Here is a 21,043-nt window from a genome sequence, read left to right as displayed (position 1 = left end):
AAAAGTAATAAGTAACATGTTTTGCCAATTTCAACTAATAAAAAGAAACATTGTCAAAAAAAAAAAAAACTAACAAAAAGAAAACCATTCTTATATATTAATTCCTATATGATAAATCACATTTTTTATAATTTTTTTTGGAAAATTATCACTTATTATACTTAAAACTTCAAATCCTTATTCTATAATAATAATAATAATTTGAAATCGTTGTCCAAATATTTGGTTGGGCCTGGCCCTAGGAAATAAAATAACATTCCAATGTAGGCCCACACATTAGTACCAAGAGCCCCAGTACATAAGGCCCTTTAAGTTAAATTTTCTTTTTTTTCTTTTAATTATACTTCACGTGGAATTACAAATAATCTGATCAATCCCACCCCTGCTGTACAATCACCACCTAAATGAAGAAATTGAAATAAGAAATAAATATAGAAATGAATACTAATAAGAAGTCATAATACAAATAATTAATAAAGATGATATATAGATTAATTATAATTATGTTAGCAACATGTAGAAATACTGGCTGTATACTCCTCTTCCTAGCTAGTCATAAATGAAAAGAGGGATTAAAAGTAGTATTTGTGCCGTATACTAATGACATGTTAAAAAAACAAGATTAACAACTACTACTACATCAACGCTGTTGTTGACTGGAGTGTTAAACTACTAAGCGACCTCAATCTCAGTGAGAGTGAGAATACAAATTTTATTTTTGGAAAATAGCAAAAAATCTTTCCGTTCAAGGAGATTACACTCCCTGGTTATACCTAAAACACAATTACTACTACTGTTGGGGAGTGAGTAGTCCTTTATCTGTCGGCTTTTCTAAAGGTGGATCTTCCATCTTCGAAGAATGAGCTTGGCTAATCAATTCACCTGCTATTAAAGAAGAATAATAATTACGTAATAACTTCATCCTCAACATTCACAAATCTACAAGCATCGATACATATACATCATAAATATCTGTAATAGAAGAAATGAAAATCAATATCTAAATCCTGCCAATTTTATTTCTTTTTTCAAATATTCATATAATAATCTTACAAAATATATTTAAAATTAAGTAGATATGCCATGTGTAGATAAATTCAAGTTCTTTAAATTCAAATAAAAAGCATGGAAATAAAAGTTTATTTGAAGAATTGAACTCCATTCATATATTCTCCCATGGTAGTGAATAAGTACCATTCCTTATAAATATGGCAGATTTTCCATGTGCAAAAATTTTTTTTGGTGCTAGCCATAAGGGCAGCATGATCAAGATTTGTGCAACACATGCAGGCCAATTTCGCAACAGCTTTTGATCTAAATTTAGTGCTATCTCTATATTTATCGCTGAGGAACTGACCCATAATGAAATGGATTTGTACTAAAAACGAATTGCAAAGGTATCGATAAGAAATAAATAAACAAAGGTCAATATTTTAATTACCTTCAATGCCATTCAACTGTTGGCTAGGGTTTGGCAGCTGTTGGACATGTTGGACATTAAGATTATTTTCACTCCGCCGCATTATATCATGCTTTTGTATGTTAAATTGACTATTATGAAGATAAGGAGCATAGCGAACGTCTCTTCCTTTAATCCTGTGTAGTTTTGTTGCAGCTTTACCAAGAACTAAATCTCCTGTCTGGTTTAATATGTTCTTTGACTGCACAAAATTAGGATTATCCAAGTTCCCTTGACCATGCTCGTACAAGAAGCCTCTCCCTTGGTTATTACAAGCTATTTGACTGCTTGTTTGTAGAAGAGAAGGTACTCGCAAGCCTATAGGACCATTAATAGGGCTTAAAGCTTCTTGTTTTGACGAAAAATTGTTGGCCTGTAGAATGGGTATATTTCTTCCTAGGGTTGTGTTGTCTTGTCCTTGCAGATAACTTGACCATAAATTACTAACAGCAGAAAAATTATTCATGGGTAAGTCCGTTCCTATATTTTCATCATAACTATAACTATAACTATAATTTGCAGGAAAATCACAATTTTGCTGTATCACTCCATTGTTAAATCCTTGTAACCCTAACCGGCCAGGATAGGACATGATTTGCTTTTGCTGCTGCTGAATTAGCTGATTTTTCAAGAACTGATTTTCCTGCTCTAGCTTTCTATATTGCCCTAAAGGCCCATTGATAGGGTCCTTCTTCCATATCGATGCTTCCCATATTACAGATTCAATGGCTTTGTGTCTGTCTTGAGCTTGAAGGCTCTTTATCATCTTGTTTAAGTTGCTTATACCAAAAACCCTTTGAGCCGCTTGAAATTCTTCTATTCTTTCTAACCCAAAACAGGGTTTTAGAAGACAGTTATCATTGCACTTTCTTCTTTGATGTTTGCAGGCTGCGCATCCATGTCTGTTGCTCGATTCTCCTGCACCGCTTTCTCCGGACATTAATTTTAAGTTTTCTTTTCCCCCCGATTCCTCGGAAAACAACTCAAAAAAGCAAATTCCTTTTTCTCTTTAATATTTTTTAACAATATTCTTCAAGACTGTAGCGATGTTAGAATTCAAGATGGCTACGATAAAATCGAGTGACCAAATTAGGGGAAATACGTCTGGAATTTAGGGTTTTACATGGTTTGCATACAGCATATACCCCTTATATCTAGATTAGGAATATAGTTTTCGAAGGGTGTAAAATCTCAATTTTATCCTCTCCCTCTAATAATGTACGATCCAATCCAATAAAGTTATTATTTTGGCACAAACGAAAATATCAGTATCAATTAACTACGATTGATATTTAGAGTCCGATTAATTTAGTTGATTCATGCTATTGCTAACTAATAGCGATGGATAGTTGTTACTGTTAAAATATAAAATAAATATTAATAGTATAATTGTTTTTATATATTATAATGAATCGGTGTATATAATTTTTAATATTTTTAAGATAAATATATTATTTTTTATTTTAAGTTGTGATATAAATAAAATATATAAATAATATATATTAATCAATTTAAAATAAATATTTAATGAAAAATTATTATTTTTAAATAACTATAAATAATATGATAAAAAAATATTAAAATGAAAATATTTTTATTATTAATAATATTTGTTAAGAGGTTAATAAAGTTTAAATATAATACAAATACGAAACATAGTTAGTAGGATTAGCAGCTGATTGAAACTAAATGCATTCAAAGAAAGGCATTCCAGCTGATTGATACTAAAAATTGAAACATCTATCTGTTGATTAAATTCCAAAGAAAGGCATTCCAATCATGGAGACTAAATGCATTCAACTTATATTTATTGGTGAGCCTTTGGACTCCAAACTCAATACGAGGCCCAAATTACTCTTGGATGTTGGACAAAACACATAGTCTAACTCATGATCGTTTTCTAGATCAACAAGACCATCAAAACTGGCTTTTTGCTATTTAAAAGTTCTAAATAAGATATAAGCTCTTACATTTTGAGACAAAAGCAACAATCTCAACTTGGGTACTCTCTACTATTACAGGAACCCTAATCCCCAAAGGAGATTTATATAATAGAATAAGGCTCTTATTTGATTTTTGTGGGATCCAAATATCTCTTGCTATCAGTCTGCTTTTATACTTGGACGGCTTATCACTGATAATATTTTAATCTCCTTTGAAATGATGCATCATCTTAAGAAGCCAAGTAAAAGTAGATGTGGAAATTGTGCACTGAAAATTGACATCAGTAAAGCCTATGACAAAATTTGTTGGGCGTATGTTTGTGCCATGCTTGAGAAAATGGGGTTCTGTGCTATGTGGGTAAATTGGATGAAGATGTATATGACTTCTGTAAAATATTCAGTTATTGTTAATGGAAATACTGTTGGATCTATTGCCCCCGGAAGAGGTTTACGGCAAGGGGATCCTATTTCGCCCTACTTATTTTTGGTATGTGTAGAAGGTTTGTCACTACTCTTCTCAGAAGCGGAAAGGTGTGGTAAGATTCATGGTGGTAAAGCTGGTCGAGGGTGTCCCAAAATCTCCCATTTATTTTTTGCAGATGACTCACTTTTCTTCTTCAAAGCATCCAATACTGAAGCCACTAATGTTAAAGGGATCTTAGCTACATATGAGAGTGCTTCTGGTCAATCGATTAATTTTCAGAAGTCTGGCATTACGTTCAGTCCGAATACTAGCATGACTGTGAAAGCCGATATCAGCCATATTCTGGGCGTGTTTAACCCCTTTGAGGGTGGTTCTTACCTGGGGTTACCTTCTCTGATTAGTAGGAATAAAAGACAAGTTCTTGGTTTTCTCAAAGAAAGAATGTGGAAGCATATAAATAGCTGGTCTAACAGATTTCTTTCCAAAGCGGGGAGAGAGATACTTATTAAGTCCGTGATTCAAGCATTGCCGGCTTATTGCATGAGTGTTTTTGAATTGCCTCTATGTCTATGTGATGAGTTGGAAAAAATGATGAATAGTTTTTGGTGGGGTTCGAAGGGTAGTGAGAAGAAGCTCCATTGGTTAGCTTGGAATCGAATGTATGGGAGTAAAAAAGATGGGGCATGGGTTTTAGGGATCTTCATTGTTTCAATATGGCTATGTTAGCGAAACAGGGGTGGCGTCTTTTGACTTCGCCTAATACTTTCCTTTATAGAGTTTTCAAATCTAAATATTTCCGTGACGGGAGGTTGCTTGATGCACAAACGGGTCATCACCCTAGTTTTGTCTGGAGGGGTATAATGTCTTCTAACTTGGTCTTGAAACATGGAGTTAGGTGGAGGGTTGGCAATGGTAGGCGTATTTCTGTTGTGAAGGACCCTTGGTTACCCATTGATGGAGCCTTTTATGTGGAGGATGATAGTCTCTTTATTGACAATAATCTCCTGGTGAAAGATCTTTTGGTGGAGGGGGAGAGAAAATGGGATGTGGCAAAGATTATTAATCTTTTTTCTTTGAGGGATATCCACACTATTCTTGATATTCCCCTTAGTGTAAGAGATTTGGAGATGAGCTGATTTGGCATTACGATAAGAAGGGTAATTTTAGTGTTAAATCTTGTTATTATCTTGCCTTGAGGGTGTTGGGGAGAGGTGATGAGAGCATAGAAGGTGAGGGGTGGGGGAGTATCCGGAAGTTGAATGTTGCACCAAAAGTTAGAGATTTCATTTGGAGAACCTTGCGTAACTTATTGCCTACTCGTCGGGGATTGAGCAGGCGGGGTGTGAATGTGGACACTACATGCCCTTATTGTAATTTGGAGGAGGATATTAATCATGCATTATTATTGTGCACAAAGGTGTTGGAGGTTTGGAGGGTGTGTAGGGTAGAGGAAGCTTTTACTAACCTTTCTTTTAAATCTCTTTATTTGCAGGTCTTGAAGCAAAACAATAACGAAAATTTAGCTTTTATCTCTTATGTCGCATGGAGTGTGTGGGATGCTCGGAACAAATTTCTTTGGCAACAAATGGATTGGACTCCCTTGAATGTTAGTGCTACTGCTTCTATTCTTTTTCAAGACTTCAAGAATGCCTTGGTGAAGCCGCAAATACCCCAGATACAAATTTTGCACGTAACACCTGCTATTACCGATTTGGGAGAGTGGACTTGCCAGGTGGATGCAGCTATTTTTTCTAATATACGATCGCGGGTATAGGGGCTGTTTTTGAAGACAATGAAGGCCATTTTTTGCGTGCTATTTCCAGCTTCTATGAAGGGCAACCCTCTCCACTTATGGCAGAAGGTTTGGCTCTGCGTTTCACTTTACAGTTTATAACTCGGCATATTCAAAGTGCAGGTACTATCCTCACAGATTCTCAAAGTATTTTTAATGCTCTTTTGTCTAAGACTAGAGATATGAGTGAGTTGGGTATTGTTATTTCTGATTGTATATTGTTATTAGCCTCCATTTCACTAGTCAAAGTTCATTGGATTAGAAGACACGATAATATAGGTGCTCATTGTCTAGCTAGAGCATCCTATTGTTTTAATCGTGTTCATGTTTGGGACTCAGTGCCTGACTATTTGGTGGATTATTTTTCCTTGAGATAATATATGATACTTTTCCTCTTTCAAAAAAAAAAAAATATGTGTGCGGTAGGTGTAGTTATTTATTTGCAGCCATCTCAATGCATATCCCCTCTCTCTGTCTCTATATTGGACTTTGCATGGGCAAAACAACAGCGGGCCCAGGCTAATTAACATGAGCTCAGCCCAGATAAGCAGAGAACCACCTGCTGATGGTGAAAATGACAACCACAAACACTCTTTTGTTGACTTTTGTTAATGATAGTGAACTTATTACTTCCCTTCAACTTCCATTATTAGTTAATAAGGCAATTCTTTCCTTTTCATTATCATTCATTCCCTCCCTTCTCCAACACTTAAACCAACTAACAACCAGCACCAAACCGACTACTTTGTTACCACCAATGTCTATCTATCTAGGTTTGGCCTTGCACTTAAAGAAAAGAAAAGCTCTGTTGCAATCATTTCATTTTTGATACATTTAGATATAGTGGGTGATGTTAGGCTTATATGGGTTGTTAAAACCCAATATCTTCCTTTCATTTATTCTCATACTTCAAAACTACTTCTTCTATTATCAATTTTAGTAGTTATATGTATAATATGTATAAGTAGAGAAAGAACAAAATTAAAATACATATATAAAGATTAGAAGGAAGTTCTAGCTAGCTTAAGAAGCTAGAAAAAAATGAGTACAGCTAGATTTATCAAGTGTGTGACTGTAGGAGATGGGGCTGTGGGAAAGACTTGCATGCTCATTTCCTACACTAGCAATACCTTTCCACCGGTAATTATATGATTTTCTTTTATGGTTATGGAGTACTTCATCAACTCTGAATTGAAAATACCATACTGTTCAGAAATTAAGGAGTTGAAATTTTCCTTTCTTGTTCTTTTCTCTCTTTCTTTCTTTCTTCTTCTTTTTTTTTTTTTTTTTTTTTTTTTTTTTTTTTTTTTGAATAGGACTATGTTCCGACAGTGTTTGACAATTTCAGTGCTAATGTGGTGGTAGATGGTAGTATAGTTAATCTCGGATTATGGGACACAGCTGGTAAGTTCATGTCATTTGCTTATTACATAATTGAGTTTCTTCTAAATTTTCATATAGATTAATTAAGTGGTAATTAGTTGAGTAGAGCTGGGTAGAATAAGAATATATCTATACTCTGTTTTTCTTTTTTGAATTGCAGGGCAGGAAGATTATAACAGGCTCAGGCCACTGAGTTACAGAGGAGCTGATGTGTTTTTATTAGCTTTTTCTCTTGTAAGCAAGGCCAGTTATGAGAACACCTACAAAAAGGTCTTTTCTAATTTCTTGTCCAAGCATATTTTTTATTTTCTGCAACATTTTCTTTCTTGGGTTATCAGTTATCATCCTCAATTTGTTAAATCTTTTTTTTTTTAATCTTTTGGGTAACCTCTAACAGTGGATTCCTGAGCTAAAACATTATGCTCCAACTGTGCCAATTGTGCTTGTAGGAACCAAGTTAGGTAAGCAATTTACATTTTGGTTAGTCCTTTTAGAAGATAATGTAATATATTAAAGATATTAATAAATAACATTATTTCGGTTAAGCTATGAAAATATACTCATTATAGACGATTTTGTCATGATATTTGGACAAAATTAAATGTAGATTTGAGAGAAGACAAGCAATACTTGATTGATCATCCAGGAGCAACACCAATAACAACAGCTCAGGCATGTTAATCAATCAGATGCAAGATTAATCAAATTAAATTAAAATATGCTAAAATTTTATTTGAGTTAATTATGTAATTAATGAACAGGGCGAGGAACTGAAGAAAATGATCGGTGCGGTAACTTACATAGAGTGCAGTTCCAAAACTCAACAGGTATTATACATTTGAACCCGAAACATTCCGTTAAGTGATGAACAGAGAAACTTTAAGAACAAACCAGAAATGGTTTAGATTAAAAATTATTTTTCTTGTTTCGTTTTTCAGAATGTGAAGGCTGTGTTTGATTCTGCAATAAAAGTAGTTTTGCGACCACCAAAACCAAAGAAGAAGAAGCCACGCAAGGAAAGAACATGCACTTTCCTGTAGTTGACTGAAATTGCAAAAAAGTACAAGACTTTGTCAAAAATATACAGTTTTTTCCTTCTTGAAATAACATTTTCAATACGAATTTCCCTTTTGGAGCCATGGAGATACATATAACTTCAATTGTCTGTAGACTAAGTGTAATTTATTTCGTGCAACTAATATAAGATCACTTATATTTGCAAAACAGGTAATCGTATCTGCTGGTTAAATAATAAAATACCTACATGTTTATGGTAAGACGACATCTCGTATACTGTCAAGAAAAGAATGAGTTTTTCACTAGTACTTTCCTATGTTTCTGATAACCTGCCATCATCAAATTATTATCCTGGAAATGACAAGCTCTATCTTGCAACTAATAATCACAGTTAGCTGATTGGTAAACAAGGTCTTCTTCCCCCACTAGTGCTTTTACATTTAGAGGTGGGCGACTCAAAAATAATATTTAGATTTCAAACTCTCCTAATAATGCGGAATTCAGATTTCAAAATTTGATTTTATAATTAAAGTTCGATTAAAGATACTGTATATTTTTACTCAATCAATCATATTTACGAAAATAAACAAGCCTTCCAAATAAAAGGAACATTAATTTCCACTCAAAAGATTATATTTTAAACTAAATAAGAGATCGACATATTTGACTATATCAACAATCAATTTAAACTTTCAGATTATTATTGAAATAACAAAAAATAGAGCCCCAAAATGGGAGCGAACAACATTCGAAATAAAATGCATTATGCACACACATATATATATATATATATATATATAATCGCCTGCTCTCTCTTCTTCCTCTCAAAATTTTCAGTGCCAAAAATGTATATATAAAATAGAAGTAGAAACATTTGCAATATTATATATTTGGTTGCAAGTGCACCCAAATAGATGCATTTAATCTTAGCATGTTTGGGTATTTACTACATGCACGTTTGCATTTAGTGACTGTTGTTTAGCGCATTTCTAGCTTAGCCACACACAAATACCCATTTCATAAATAATTAAATACCCTACATTTATTGTAATCATGTGCTACTTCTGTTATTAAATTAAAAAAAAGGATCTGTAATTTTCATTTTTTTAGTATTTTTAAAGCTAAGTGATACATATTCTCAACCCTACAACATTCCTGATGATTACTGCTATGCTATTTGCTTAATCTAATGGTAAATTAATTAATTTAATTTAAGGCATGTTTGTACTGGTTATCAAGATTTACTGAATTGATTTTAAACTAATTTAAAATTTGATTTGATGATGAATGGTAGGTGGAATGGCATTCTTTTAAGAAATCAAACCAATCCAATCTTGAGGGCTTCATTATCTGAAAACATGACATGTGTAAGTAAAAGTTGCAACCATTCATAGGTAGAGTCTATAGATTGATGACCACAAAACCCATAAAAAATAAATCATGAAGAAGGAGGCAAATATTGGTGAAGGTTGACCATAGTAGAAATGTCAATAAGAATGAAAAATCAAATAATCATTCCCTTTATCAATCATACAGAGTGAAACGCAAAATTAAAAAGCAGCAGTAAGATTTAATGTATTTTTTCAACATTTCTCCAGACAAATTGATAGGAAGGGGAAAGCTAAAAAATGATTAGAAAAGGAAAAAAGACACAAAAATAGGAAAAAAAGGCAATTAATATTTGTTTTGTACAGAGAAGCAGAAGATCCAATTCAAGACCGGACTGGTTAGGTTAAAAAGTGAGGGTATGGAACTCTTCTTCTGGTTCAGTGAGATGACAAGTTTGCAAAAACAAGTGATCATTAAAGCCAAAGCGCCAAGAAACTACTCTTTACTACTACTACTACACCACTAGATAGTACTTAAGGGTTAACTTCAGTTTCCTTAAGACCTTTGATGGGATCTTTTCTCCACACTTTCTGCTTAGTTTCTTGGCGGTCAGGACACAAACAACTGATAACGTCTAAAGAGTACTTCTTGGTCCCATGTTACTTGTGTCAGACTTTGGGATAGGAGGGGCCATAACTTTACATATCGATATATAATTCTATTTCTCGATTGTAAAATTAAGATGCAAGATTTATATACGCCATTTCTTGCAACAAAATGTCTGGATCTTGTTTGTTAGACCTTCATTATTAAAAATGGAAATTTAAAGCTTTACACTTAAGAAAGGTTAGAAGTTTTCATTTTTTATTGGAAGGTGGAATGAGTGTAAATGGATTACACAATAAAGTAACATTTCTTAAATTCATAAAATTAGTCAAATTTTTATGATCTAACCTTAACGTTTACAGAGAAAATAAAAAATTTACACGTGATTAGCAAAAAATTGAAAATCTATGAAATGTAGTGTGAAATGTTGGTTGGAAGGAGTAGATTAGAGAATGAACAAATTAAGTTGGCTCCCAAGTCTCAACCTTGATTGTCGGATTGGGACCGACACACCAAACCATTGCTCTTCTTTGGGTTTTGCGTTGGGGGAAGAGAGTGGGAGATAAGATAATTTAAAGATTCCCTTTGGTCATCTTAGACTCAGTAGTAATTAATTTCTTTCAATCCAAATTGAAACTCCATAGATCAATGAGTTTTGACTCACTTTAATGAAATCATCTTTGAGATTATGATGTTGAGTTGGACTGCTTGTCTTATGATATCGTGATAAATAGAACTGAACGTTCTGTGATGTGAAAGCATTTGTTAAAAATATTCTTTTATTATTCTTTTCTTTAATATTAAAAAAATGCTCAAAAAGAAGAGAAATGTCAATGGCAATTCAATTATTTATTGACTTTTAACACTTAACTTAAAATTAAGGCAATGTTTCTTTTAGAAAATAATTTACTACCTTTTAAAAATATTTTTGCACTAATTCATTTTCTATTATTTATCTGCAATATTAAAATTTATAAATTAATGAGAAGAGATTTATAAATTTTATCTTTGAAAGAAGGAAATTAATTTTCCTTTTGAAGTGCATGCCAATTAAGTTATTTCTAAAAATAAACCAACACTGAGTTTCTTTTTTGTACATTGAAATTTTTTATTTTTCTACAAGTTTCCATCCAATTTAATTTGCAAGATTCAAATTTCTTTGTAGAAAATACAAGTCTCTATGTATAGTCCGGTGGGTGGTGAATACATTAAAAGCGGATAAAAATACAAGTTGAAACTCCCTTCATCCAATACTCAAAAAAAAAAAAAAAAAGTCCAATTAACTAACCTGATGAATTTAAAAAAATTCGCACTGTCTTGATTAGTGTTAAAGGAACAGGATGGTAATTAAATTACAAAGGTTATTCTGATTTTCCAATTTCCATTCTTGGTATTAGTTTTCTAACTATGCATTCAACTGTCTTGACTTTTTCTCATTGGGGGGAACTATATATCTTCCATAGAAATGGAAATATGAAAGCTTAAAAACGTGGAAGTAGACGCGAAATAATGGTATTTTACAAAATAAAAGAGATGAAAATGTTAGAGAAATATATAAATATAAAAAATAAATTACAAGATGTTCAATAATAAGTAAAGTCCAATCAAAATATTTTACCACTTCCAAAAGAAAAAAAAATCATTTATAAGTTTCATATATTCATAAAAAAAGCATGTTTTGTGGAATTATACTTGTTCATATATTTATTTTAATTAGAAAAATGTGTTTCCGAAAGCGGAAACGCATTTCCAGATTATTCAATTTACAAAAACAGGCCTCAAAATATTTTTGATGAATTTCTAAATATTTCCATGTGAAAAATGTTTTTGGAACGTGAAAGAATAGTTAGAGAGAGAAAGTTTATTTTGGTTTTTAGATATATAGTTTGGAAAATCCAATTTGATCCAAAGAGAACGACTGAAATATGATCCACATCCAACTTACCCTTAATATTAATGAGAGAAATTAGAACTATATTAATTTGATAATTAAAAATAATTATGGTGAAATAAGAATAAATTAATATAATAAATAAATTAAGGCCCTCGAGTCAATCCAAAGCCCACCTTACTTTGCCCAAGCAATTACTATACCACCACCGCTTTCCTTCCAATCAAACCCCTTTGATACCACCCATTTCTTGACTTTCAAACGCTACAAACACATACACTACTCATCCCCTCTTCCTCCCCCCCTATTTATTCCTGCAACAACCGCTTCCATTAGAATAATCCCACACTTTATTATTTACTCCTTCGACTCTCACCATTAATACTCTCTGCAATCAAAACAAAGCCAAGCAAGAGAATCCTTTTCATTGAAATCTGAAAAAAGAAAAAAAAAAGAAAGTATATCCAGAAAAGAAAGAGACAAACTGATCAGAACTACCCATTTCTTTAAAGCTACAAAGAAAAAAAAAATAAATAAAAAACTTCTCCTTCTCTTCTCTCTCTCTTTTCATTTAAGAGCTTCTGTATCAACTCTGATGAAGATTCTAATAAAGCACCAAGCACGTATTCTTTTCCTCATCTCGTTTGCTTCTCGTCCGGGGGGAATTGGCTTGTACCTTGAGTAGACCACAACCCATTTCAGTTTTAATGCTAAACTGTAAGGGAAGGGATGGGAGTGTACTTTCTCTCTTCCCCTTTTTATTTATTTTGATTTCCTTTCTTGTTGATCTTGTCACAGGCGATTCCTGTTGAGGGTTTTGTCTATTTTATACATTTCGTTTCTTAATTTATTTTACATATTTATTTTTATATTAATTTTGGAAGATGGCAAAGAAGTATACTGTTTATTAATTGAGATAAAAATGAACGCAGGGTAGGTGAAGAGGCTATAAGAAGGGATTTTGTGTTTGCCTAGAGGGTTCAGTACTAAAATCTAGGGCAACAAAAGGGTTTTATCTCTTCTTTCTTCTCCTTCTGCTGTTTACTAAGGTATCTCTATTAGTTTTATTGGCCTTTATTGTCATTATCATGGCTTCGTCAAACAGACACTGGCCTAGCATGTTCAAGTCTAAGCCTTGCACCTCCCACCACCATCAATGGCAGCACGAAATTAACTCCTCATCTCTTGTATCATCTGGTTGCCACAAATCACCTTATACTTCAGGTAATTTTATCACACAATTGCTGCACTCATAGTTTTGCTCTTAATTATTGTAACTAACAATTGTTGACACTTGACAATTAAGTGGGTGTTTGGCCTTCTGTTTTTTTAATTTCATTTTATGAAACAGTTCCTGGATGTGAAGAGCGAAGTCCAGAGCCAAAGCCAAGATGGAACCCAAAACCTGAGCAAATTCGCATACTGGAAGCAATTTTCAATTCTGGAATGGTAAATCCACCAAGAGATGAGATAAGAAGGATTAGAGCTCAATTACAAGAGTATGGTCAAGTTGGCGACGCAAATGTCTTTTATTGGTTCCAAAACAGAAAATCAAGAAGCAAACACAAATTAAGACATCTCCAAAACTCAAAACAGCAAACATATCAAAATCCGTCAGTTTCTTCTTCCACCTCTGCTCTTACAATCCCTACGTCTTCTTCATCTTCGTCTGAAAAATCCTCTCCGAAAGGCTCTAGAAGGACTCTTTCTTTAACCTCTCCAAATGTCGTTGACGTGTCCAACTCTCCAACCGGTTCAGTTAACCAGACCTATTTTCAAGCCCATAATGAATTTATGACCGAACCTTTCTTCTTCCCGGCTCAACAGACTGGAGGAACAGGAACCGGATCTTTTACGCAAGGGTTTTGTTTCTCTGATCTCTCCAATGTGGCTCAAGTTCAAGATAATACAGTTGGGCCTTGCACTAGTCTTTTACTCAGTGAAATGATGAGTTCAAAAAAAGATCTTGACCATGAAAACAAGAACATCAAGATGCAACCAAACCTTAGTTATCCTGTCACCGCCCCAATTACACACACCATTGGTCTTTCTCCACCTTTCCCTCTCAACCCTAACAGTGTCACTGTTCCATCTACTGTGAACCAAATTCAAGGTAAATTTGTTTTTTTCTCATTGATGCCCTAATTGCATGAGCGTGAAATGCACGCGCAGAATTTGTTACTGGAAATGTAATGTGTGAGGTAAAGATTCAAAAGTAGGGTAAACTAGGTTTGAGAATATATGTTTGTCCGTTTTGATACCAAATTTACTAAGTATATGTTTGAAAGTAGATTCACTTCAAGATTCCACAGACATGATTGATGTGTATTTCAAACCATTTTTGGTTTATTATACCATAAAGAGGGGGAAAGGGTACACTAGTCATTTACAATTAACAGTGAGGATAGATTTGTCTTTTAGATACACCATTTGTTAACGTGTGCATGGCTTTGGCTCTCGGTTATGGTTTACAAAATCACATGTCCTCTCCCTCTCTTTCAACTCGCATTTGACCATTTGCACCAACTTTTACATGCGTTTTGAGAAAAAAGAAAAAAAAAATATTGCGTGGTTGCAGGCGTAGGAGAATCCAGTCCTGCGGGTTCGAGTGTAGCAGCAAGATCAACAGTCTTTATTAATGATGTTGCAATCGAAGTGGGAGTGGGACCGTTCAATCTGAGAGAAGCTTTTGGTGATGATTTTCTGTTGATTCACTCTTCTGGTCAGCCTGTTCTGACCAATGAATGGGGTCTCACTCTCCATTCTCTCCAGCATGGAGCTTCCTATTATTTGGTACCTCTCTCAGTCACTGAAAGTGTAAGTTCTTTTTCTTTCATATATATATATATATATATTTCTTTTTCTCTTTTAAAGAATCGGAATTTTAGCATGTGCATCAATATGGGCTCTGTTAATTTCTCGTGTGTGAACAGTGAAGCTTTTGCTTATTATGAAACTGATTATTATTGAGTGTTTCTTGAATTGCAGATTTGAAGATGTGAAATCAAGCTTTTTTAAGGTTATGGGGCTACCTATAGTTTCTCTGCTTTTCTTTGTTTCATATCTCTAGGGTTTGAACTCTCTGCCTAGTTATTAGTTATTGCTACTGTTTAATGTACCCTATATATATATAATATTAGAACTCCTGGACCAATCTGCATTTTGTTTTTATTATTTTATTAAAGCAATATATATATATATATATATATATATATATATATATATATATGGAATATGCTTATCAGATCTACATTTTTTTTTAAAATTTTGTTCTCTTATGTTGGAAAATTTTAAAGAGAGGAACACTTAATCACTGAGTTTATAAAATAATAACTTTATCATCTGCTCTTTTTATTTGTAACATGTATACGTTAGTAATTAATATGGGATATGTGTATACAGTGAAAGTTTGCGGTTAAAATTGTAGTATATATATATATAGCCATCCGGTTTAGTCCAAGTGAGATGATATCATTCTCATATGCATAGTGTTTGCCAGCTTTTAGGTTTAACTTATTATTGAAGGAAAGCTTGCTGGTCTTATGGCATTTATGTGATTCGCCTGAAATTAGGTTGAGCCTGCCACCTTGTAGCTCCTCGAATTGTCACATATATTGGATTGTTACCTTATATAGTTATGTATGATAGATATCAGAAGCTACAGTATATGTGCCAAAAGCTGTTCATGTCAAATTCAAAACTTGCTTGATGAATTATTTGAATTTGATTAACAAAAGAAAAAAAAAAAAGAAATAGAATTTGGACTTTTATTTCACTTAACAAAATTTAAAGCATAATCACGTATTAATTAGATATGTTAATATATATTAACCTTATCGATCCCTACACATAATTTGCAAGTTATGTAAATGAAAAGTTTATAATAAATTAATTAATTCCATGTCCACGAGGAGGTTTAGCTAGGGTTCATAGAACTCATCCTGCAAAGGGTACAACATACTACGTACATAGACAGACAAGCGGAGAAACTGAATAGGTCTTTTACTTGCACGAATCAGAAGAAAACTCTGACCAAAATGGGTTGGATTTGCATATGAACTACTACTGTTTAACAATATATCAACAGAAATTAAAAAAGAAAAGAAAAGAAAAGGAGAAGGGAAGAGAAGAGTGGGTATTGACGGATGGGTCAACCCATTGATTTGAGTGGTTCAGATTAGTTACGTGTACAATAGTGAGAACAGTGTTAATATTCACCCCATCGATTTGACTAAGCGATTTTGATTTTGATATATCAATTCTCAACTCTAACTCCACCACGTCACCGACACAACCCAATGAACATAACCACTACTATTACTATATAGCTATGAGTGCTGTTTTTTGCATGAACCATCACGTATGATGGATTTATAATCATCACAGCCAAAACTCTTTAACTTTCTCCTCTCCTCTGCCATTCTGTGCATTACAATACTTTCCTGGAGAGAAGAATCACAGAATTGCTTACTATTTACACGTGCCAGGTGGGGAGTGGTGCATGACATGATCACTTTCTTTAATACTCCAACGATGGAGTGGATTAGGTGTATGGGAACTACTGTAGTCTCATTGATGGGATTGTTCTTCCATATAGCCCATCATCAGATACAGTAATATTAACTACTGACTTCAGAATATACGCTTTTGGCTTTGTTTCTGTGTAATTTTAGTTTATATATGAAAAAAAGAAAAAGAGAAAACAAAATTGTAATATGATTTTCATAATTCATATGTGCATTTGGGTAATAGCTGTTTTCAAATTCTTAATTAATATCGCAATGGGGCATATCAGCAATTTAAGATCATAGAGGTTGAAGCACTTTTTCTATAGTTCTCGGATTAGAACAAGAAAATTTTTTATATCTAGTTTCACCTTATCAAGAATAATTTACACGTTAGAAAAAGCAAATAAATTGGTTCATATATCAAATTAATATATAAAAAATCTCTAAAAGGATTGAAATATTAATCGAATAATACTTTTGAGACTTTATAATTAATTTGATCATAATTTAACGATTAATTTTTTAGTCAATTGATGATGAAAATAGATTATTTTAGAGAAAATGATCAAAGTATTAAATTATAAATTTGGACATCATAATTACTTTTGAAAATGAAAATCCTCGTATGTTAAATTAATTATAATTAGATATCAATTTATATTTTTTTTTCTCATATTTAAACTCCGGTTTCGTTATCCAACTATTTAACACTGGGGATTGGGCTATAGGATTTTATTTAAATTTTTTTTAATTTAAATTCTTCTAATTCAAAAATATAGGTTTTGTTTGGTTGTTAAAAAAATGTTATGAAAAAAATAAGATTTCAATATAGGACGTGTATTTTTTTTTCAGAGAGGCAGAGTCTTCAACTATAAGAATGTAACACAAAATTGAAAATAAGAAAAATAGGGGAGAAAAAGGAAATAATAGCAATATACAGTTTTGTTTTAATTAAGAAATTGGTTAATGCCATCTTAATCTTTCTATTTTAGGAGATAAAAAACTGAAAAAGTGTGTGGGGTTGGGGTAATTACTAATTAGATTCAATATCTAAAATTAAATTAGTCCCTTAATCTCTCATTTACCATTTTTTTTCTTCTGAAATAAAACAAAGAAAAGAAAAACACAGTTGGATTTCCATCTACTAATCTGTGTTTCTCAATCGCTCTTTCGGTTGTCTCTCAGAAATCATGCTCCCTTTAATCGGTTAATCCCAGACCTCAAAATTTAATAAGCTCTAGCAATAATAAGAGAAGAACGACAATAAACAGAATATTAGGAAAAAAAAAAAAAAAGAAAAGAAAATCGGAAAATGGGAGCATACAGAGCGGACGACGATTACGATTACTTATTCAAGGTGGTGTTGATCGGAGACTCAGGCGTCGGGAAATCCAATCTCTTGTCTCGTTTTACGAGAAATGAATTCAGCCTGGAATCCAAATCCACCATTGGCGTAGAGTTCGCAACCCGCAGCATCCATGTCGATGATAAGGTCGTTAAGGCCCAGATTTGGGATACCGCCGGCCAAGAAAGGTTTCTCCTTTCCTTTACTTTCCTTTCCTTTCATATGTACATATAGGCATGTTTTTAGATCTCAATCGCATTGATCTTTATTGAACCTTTATTATTATTATTATTATTATTATTTTCTGGTGGTCTCTTGCATGTAGAATTCAATCAATTTCCTTTTTTATTCTGATCATCTTAGTCAAAAAAAGGGTGCTTTAACATGTCCGCAAAAGGGAAATAATTGAATTATAGCGAGGATGATACAGCAATGGAAATCAATTGCAGAAATGACCATGGCAAAACAGCTCAATTATCCAATGCAGGGTGATTTAAAGGTGATCAAGGGAGGATTAAGATAATTAGGGTTTTAACGATGAGATTAATAGAGTGCTTGAGGAATGATTTGAACCTGGAAATTAAACCAAGAAACCATTATTGAAATGTAATGCAAATTTTTGTTGTTAGAATGATGAGGCTAATTGCAATTATAATTTCTTTGGTAAAGATATCGAGCCATAACAAGTGCGTATTATAGAGGTGCTGTAGGAGCGTTACTAGTATATGATGTGACTAGACATGTAACATTTGAAAACGTTGAGAGATGGCTAAAGGAGCTTAGGGATCACACAGACGCCAACATTGTGATCATGCTGGTAGGAAACAAGGCAGACCTGCGTCACCTTCGAGCTGTTTCCACCGACGACGCCAAGGGATTTGCAGAACGAGAGAACACGTTCTTCATGGAGACATCTGCGCTCGAGTCTTTGAACGTCGAGAATGCATTCACAGAAGTGCTGACTCAGATTTATCGAGTCGTAAGCAGGAAGACACTCGACATTGGAGATGACCCTGCAGCTCTGCCTAGGGGACAGACAATCAATGTTGGAGGCAAAGATGATGTTTCAGCAGTTAAGAAGGCTGGATGCTGCTCGGCTTAAGCAAGGAAAAATTGCCTCAACCTCTCAAGAATGTTACTTTGAGCATATTCAAGATTATCAAACTTGAGATTCTTTGCCCTGTTTATATCATAGAGGTTTGCCTGACATAATTTATTAACCTTTCTATAACATTGTGTCCTAGAAACCCAGAAATGTAGGATTTAAAGATTGAAATTGCACTCCTTTTATTTTCTTCTGTAATTCAAGTTGTGAACTACCTAATACTCAATTGCTTCATTTTTACCTACAGTTTGGTGTCATATAAAATACATAATGTGGAATTGTAGATCAATTATATGACTGCTAAAACAGCTGTAGCTTCCAACAAGCACCACATTCTTTTCAAATTCGGCGATATATACATGTGATAAGCAGGGGAGGAATTAGGCCTGACTTCACAGAAGAAATTTCCTCAGAAAAACAATCAGATTGCATGCATCTCACAAACCAAATATATCTAAATACCAAATTATCAAATTGAGCACAAAATTTAGCTGTAGATCCACTGATGCAGACTGATTTTAACCAGCGTAAAACAGGTCCAGCACAAACCAATAATATAACCAGGGAAAAGCCTCGCAATGCCTTGTGCAAATTTGATCAATATCAAGAGTAATTCGAAGTAAATTTATGCTAGCTGAAGAATTCAATCAAATATCAATCAATGAAAGAATATGAGACTGCAAAATGTTTAAATGTTTTGCAGCAAATATTTGAGGATCAAGAATAGTCACCTCTACCTAACAAACAAAGCTCAAATATGCTAATCGCAAATAAAACATGAATAAGCAAACAGCAGTTAACGCGGAACACAAAACAAGCGAGGAGCCACAACCATAAGAAGTAGCTTCAGCATTCACCTAGTTTCTAATGCTAATGAATCCAAAGATCATAACCATTGGTGGATGAAAGAATAATAGACACATTTTATAGGTCTATTCATCAGATTTCCAGCTAATTATCAAAATTCCTTTCCAAACTCCAACAACAAAATTCCTTCTCATGCCCCTAAGCCACTCAATTTCAGGTTGCATTCACAGCAAAATAATGCAGCAATTGCTTTTTACTCTCTTCGAATTTCTGAAGTTCTTAGATATCAGTAACATATGTGCTTTTTGATATTGATCTCAAGTGATCCAGATTAATGATTCATCATCAACGCTTATGATATACAATACAGCCACTAAACATCAAAGAAAGCACCAACTTGGGACAGAATGATCAAAATCACTGTCGTTATTGACATTCAAATTGGCAAAGCTATACACAAGAATTTCTTGTTTGCGAGATATCATTTATTGACGAGCCAAGTTTTTACTCCTTGCATCATCATTTATCATAAATCTAACAAAAACGGCCTCTAGATTGCATTATTCATGTTCTTTCTGAAGAATCATAATCATAATCAACTAAAGATAGCTTTAACAAAAATAGAATTATAATTTTTTATTGTTGAAAAGAGTTAGGACGTTGTTTGAACTCGAAAACCCCAAGGTTCCAAATTAAACCCACAAAAAGACCAAATCACCAATCAAAACCAGAGAGTAAAAAATAAATAAATAAATAAAAACCACAGATAATATCACTCACATATTAACGGCGAGCTTTATCGGCATCATTAGTCGAAGAAGAGGATTCAGAAGAAGAATTCTCTTTCCTGAAAGAGGGCAGAGGGTTCGAGCCCTTTATAATCCAACCCAGAGCGAAGAACGAGAGACCCGCCAGAATTGCTGTGCCCCAAGCGTGGGAGTACCATCTGCTGTACTGCTTGATTGCGAACCTCCACTGCTCCCTTAGCGTCGCCGGGTCCGGGTTTGTCGCATCGGGTGGGTTCGGCCAGTGGGCCTTTTGCCCAGAAAAATTGGCGCTAGTGTTTGAGTTGGAGCTACCGTTTCTGATTTCTGAAGGAATTTTAGAATTAGGAGGAGAAGGAAGGTTTTGAGATGTATTGGGGTTTTTGGATTCAGCCATTATCGGTTTTTTTACAGTGACAAAATGCACTGGTTCAGTGCTTAAAGCGTTGCGTTTGCAATTTAAGCTGTTTGGCTTACGTGTCTATCTTCATAAATTGCCACCTGGTGCTCATTTCAATGTTACAAAGTGAAAAGTGGCAGCTGTAGTTTTGTTTTGTTTTGTTTTTTTTTTTCTCCTTCTTTTAAGATGAAATGAAATTATTGAATTTTTATTCATAAATAACTAAATACATAATCATATACAGAACTGATCAAGCAATATCAAGTTAGT

At 33.6% G+C, this 21,043-nt stretch overlaps 4 protein-coding genes across 10 annotated transcripts; 3 read left to right on the top strand and 1 right to left on the bottom strand.

Annotated features, from left to right (window-relative positions):
- Positions 1-6,497: 6,497 nt before the first annotated feature.
- On the top strand, positions 6,498-8,278 carry LOC105649610 (rac-like GTP-binding protein RAC13). The gene is made up of 7 exons (XM_012236310.4): positions 6,498-6,758; positions 6,935-7,022; positions 7,162-7,271; positions 7,399-7,462; positions 7,609-7,673; positions 7,763-7,828; positions 7,940-8,278. The coding sequence occupies exons 1-7, from the start codon at positions 6,660-6,662 to the stop codon at positions 8,039-8,041; spliced, it is 594 nt and encodes a 197-aa protein (XP_012091700.1). The 5' UTR covers positions 6,498-6,659; the 3' UTR covers positions 8,042-8,278.
- A 3,793-nt stretch (positions 8,279-12,071) lies between these two features.
- On the top strand, positions 12,072-14,998 carry LOC105650148 (WUSCHEL-related homeobox 9). Of its 2 annotated transcripts, none has more exons than XM_089716005.1 (5): positions 12,072-12,561; positions 12,782-13,068; positions 13,196-13,957; positions 14,423-14,661; positions 14,833-14,998. In XM_089716005.1, the coding sequence occupies exons 2-5, from the start codon at positions 12,933-12,935 to the stop codon at positions 14,836-14,838; spliced, it is 1,143 nt and encodes a 380-aa protein (XP_089572131.1). In that variant the 5' UTR covers positions 12,072-12,561; positions 12,782-12,932; the 3' UTR covers positions 14,839-14,998. The 2 variants fall into 2 exon arrangements, with proteins under 2 accessions (XP_089572131.1, XP_020541150.1); XM_020685491.3 differs by having other exon boundaries at positions 12,777-13,068.
- Positions 14,999-17,375: 2,377 nt separating this feature from the next.
- On the top strand, positions 17,376-18,904 carry LOC105649608 (ras-related protein RABA1f). 2 transcript variants are annotated; one of them, XM_037635448.2, is made up of 2 exons: positions 17,376-17,885; positions 18,397-18,904. In XM_037635448.2, exons 1-2 carry the CDS (start codon positions 17,665-17,667, stop codon positions 18,797-18,799), a joined length of 624 nt encoding a protein of 207 aa, XP_037491376.1. In that variant the 5' UTR covers positions 17,376-17,664; the 3' UTR covers positions 18,800-18,904. The 2 variants fall into 2 exon arrangements, with proteins under 2 accessions (XP_037491376.1, XP_012091695.1); XM_012236305.4 differs by having other exon boundaries at positions 17,382-17,885; positions 18,367-18,904.
- LOC105649609 (uncharacterized) lies at positions 18,353-20,815 on the bottom strand. Of its 5 annotated transcripts, none has more exons than XM_089716517.1 (2): positions 20,390-20,815; positions 18,353-18,722 (listed from the first exon to the last, which is right to left on the bottom strand). In XM_089716517.1, the coding sequence occupies exon 1, from the start codon at positions 20,768-20,770 to the stop codon at positions 20,393-20,395; it is 378 nt and encodes a 125-aa protein (XP_089572643.1). In that variant the 5' UTR covers positions 20,771-20,815; the 3' UTR covers positions 18,353-18,722; positions 20,390-20,392. The 5 variants fall into 5 exon arrangements, with proteins under 5 accessions (XP_089572643.1, XP_012091698.2, XP_020541152.2 ...); XM_012236308.4 differs by lacking the exon at positions 18,353-18,722 and adding an exon at positions 18,960-19,384; XM_020685493.3 differs by lacking the exon at positions 18,353-18,722 and adding an exon at positions 18,960-19,192.
- Between the last annotated feature and the right edge of the window lie 228 nt (positions 20,816-21,043).

Source organism: Jatropha curcas, chromosome 11 (assembly GCF_041381405.1).
Source record: "Jatropha curcas cultivar XTBG-Jc1 chromosome 11, XTBG_Jcur_1.0, whole genome shotgun sequence".
NCBI classification, from domain to species: domain Eukaryota; kingdom Viridiplantae; phylum Streptophyta; class Magnoliopsida; order Malpighiales; family Euphorbiaceae; genus Jatropha; species Jatropha curcas.
Note: the sequence above shows the minus strand (reverse complement) of the source record. Positions and strands in the feature narration are given on the sequence as shown.

Excerpts from the sequence above, each read along its gene's own strand:
- LOC105649610 (XM_012236310.4), top strand. The coding sequence starts at position 6,660 with ATGAGTACAGCTAGATTTATCAAGTGTGTGACTGTAGGAGATGGGGCT. Across the intron at positions 7,272-7,398 it reads ATGAGAACACCTACAAAAAG|TGGATTCCTGAGCTAAAACA; the intron begins GTCTTTTCTAAT and ends AACCTCTAACAG. Across the intron at positions 7,674-7,762 it reads CACCAATAACAACAGCTCAG|GGCGAGGAACTGAAGAAAAT; the intron begins GCATGTTAATCA and ends ATTAATGAACAG.
- LOC105650148 (XM_089716005.1), top strand. The coding sequence starts at position 12,933 with ATGGCTTCGTCAAACAGACACTGGCCTAGCATGTTCAAGTCTAAGCCT. Across the intron at positions 13,069-13,195 it reads CAAATCACCTTATACTTCAG|TTCCTGGATGTGAAGAGCGA; the intron begins GTAATTTTATCA and ends TTTATGAAACAG. Across the intron at positions 13,958-14,422 it reads TACTGTGAACCAAATTCAAG|GCGTAGGAGAATCCAGTCCT; the intron begins GTAAATTTGTTT and ends GCGTGGTTGCAG.
- LOC105649608 (XM_012236305.4), top strand. The coding sequence starts at position 17,665 with ATGGGAGCATACAGAGCGGACGACGATTACGATTACTTATTCAAGGTG. Across the intron at positions 17,886-18,366 it reads GATACCGCCGGCCAAGAAAG|ATATCGAGCCATAACAAGTG; the intron begins GTTTCTCCTTTC and ends TCTTTGGTAAAG.
- LOC105649609 (XM_089716517.1), bottom strand. The coding sequence starts at position 20,770 with ATGGCTGAATCCAAAAACCCCAATACATCTCAAAACCTTCCTTCTCCT.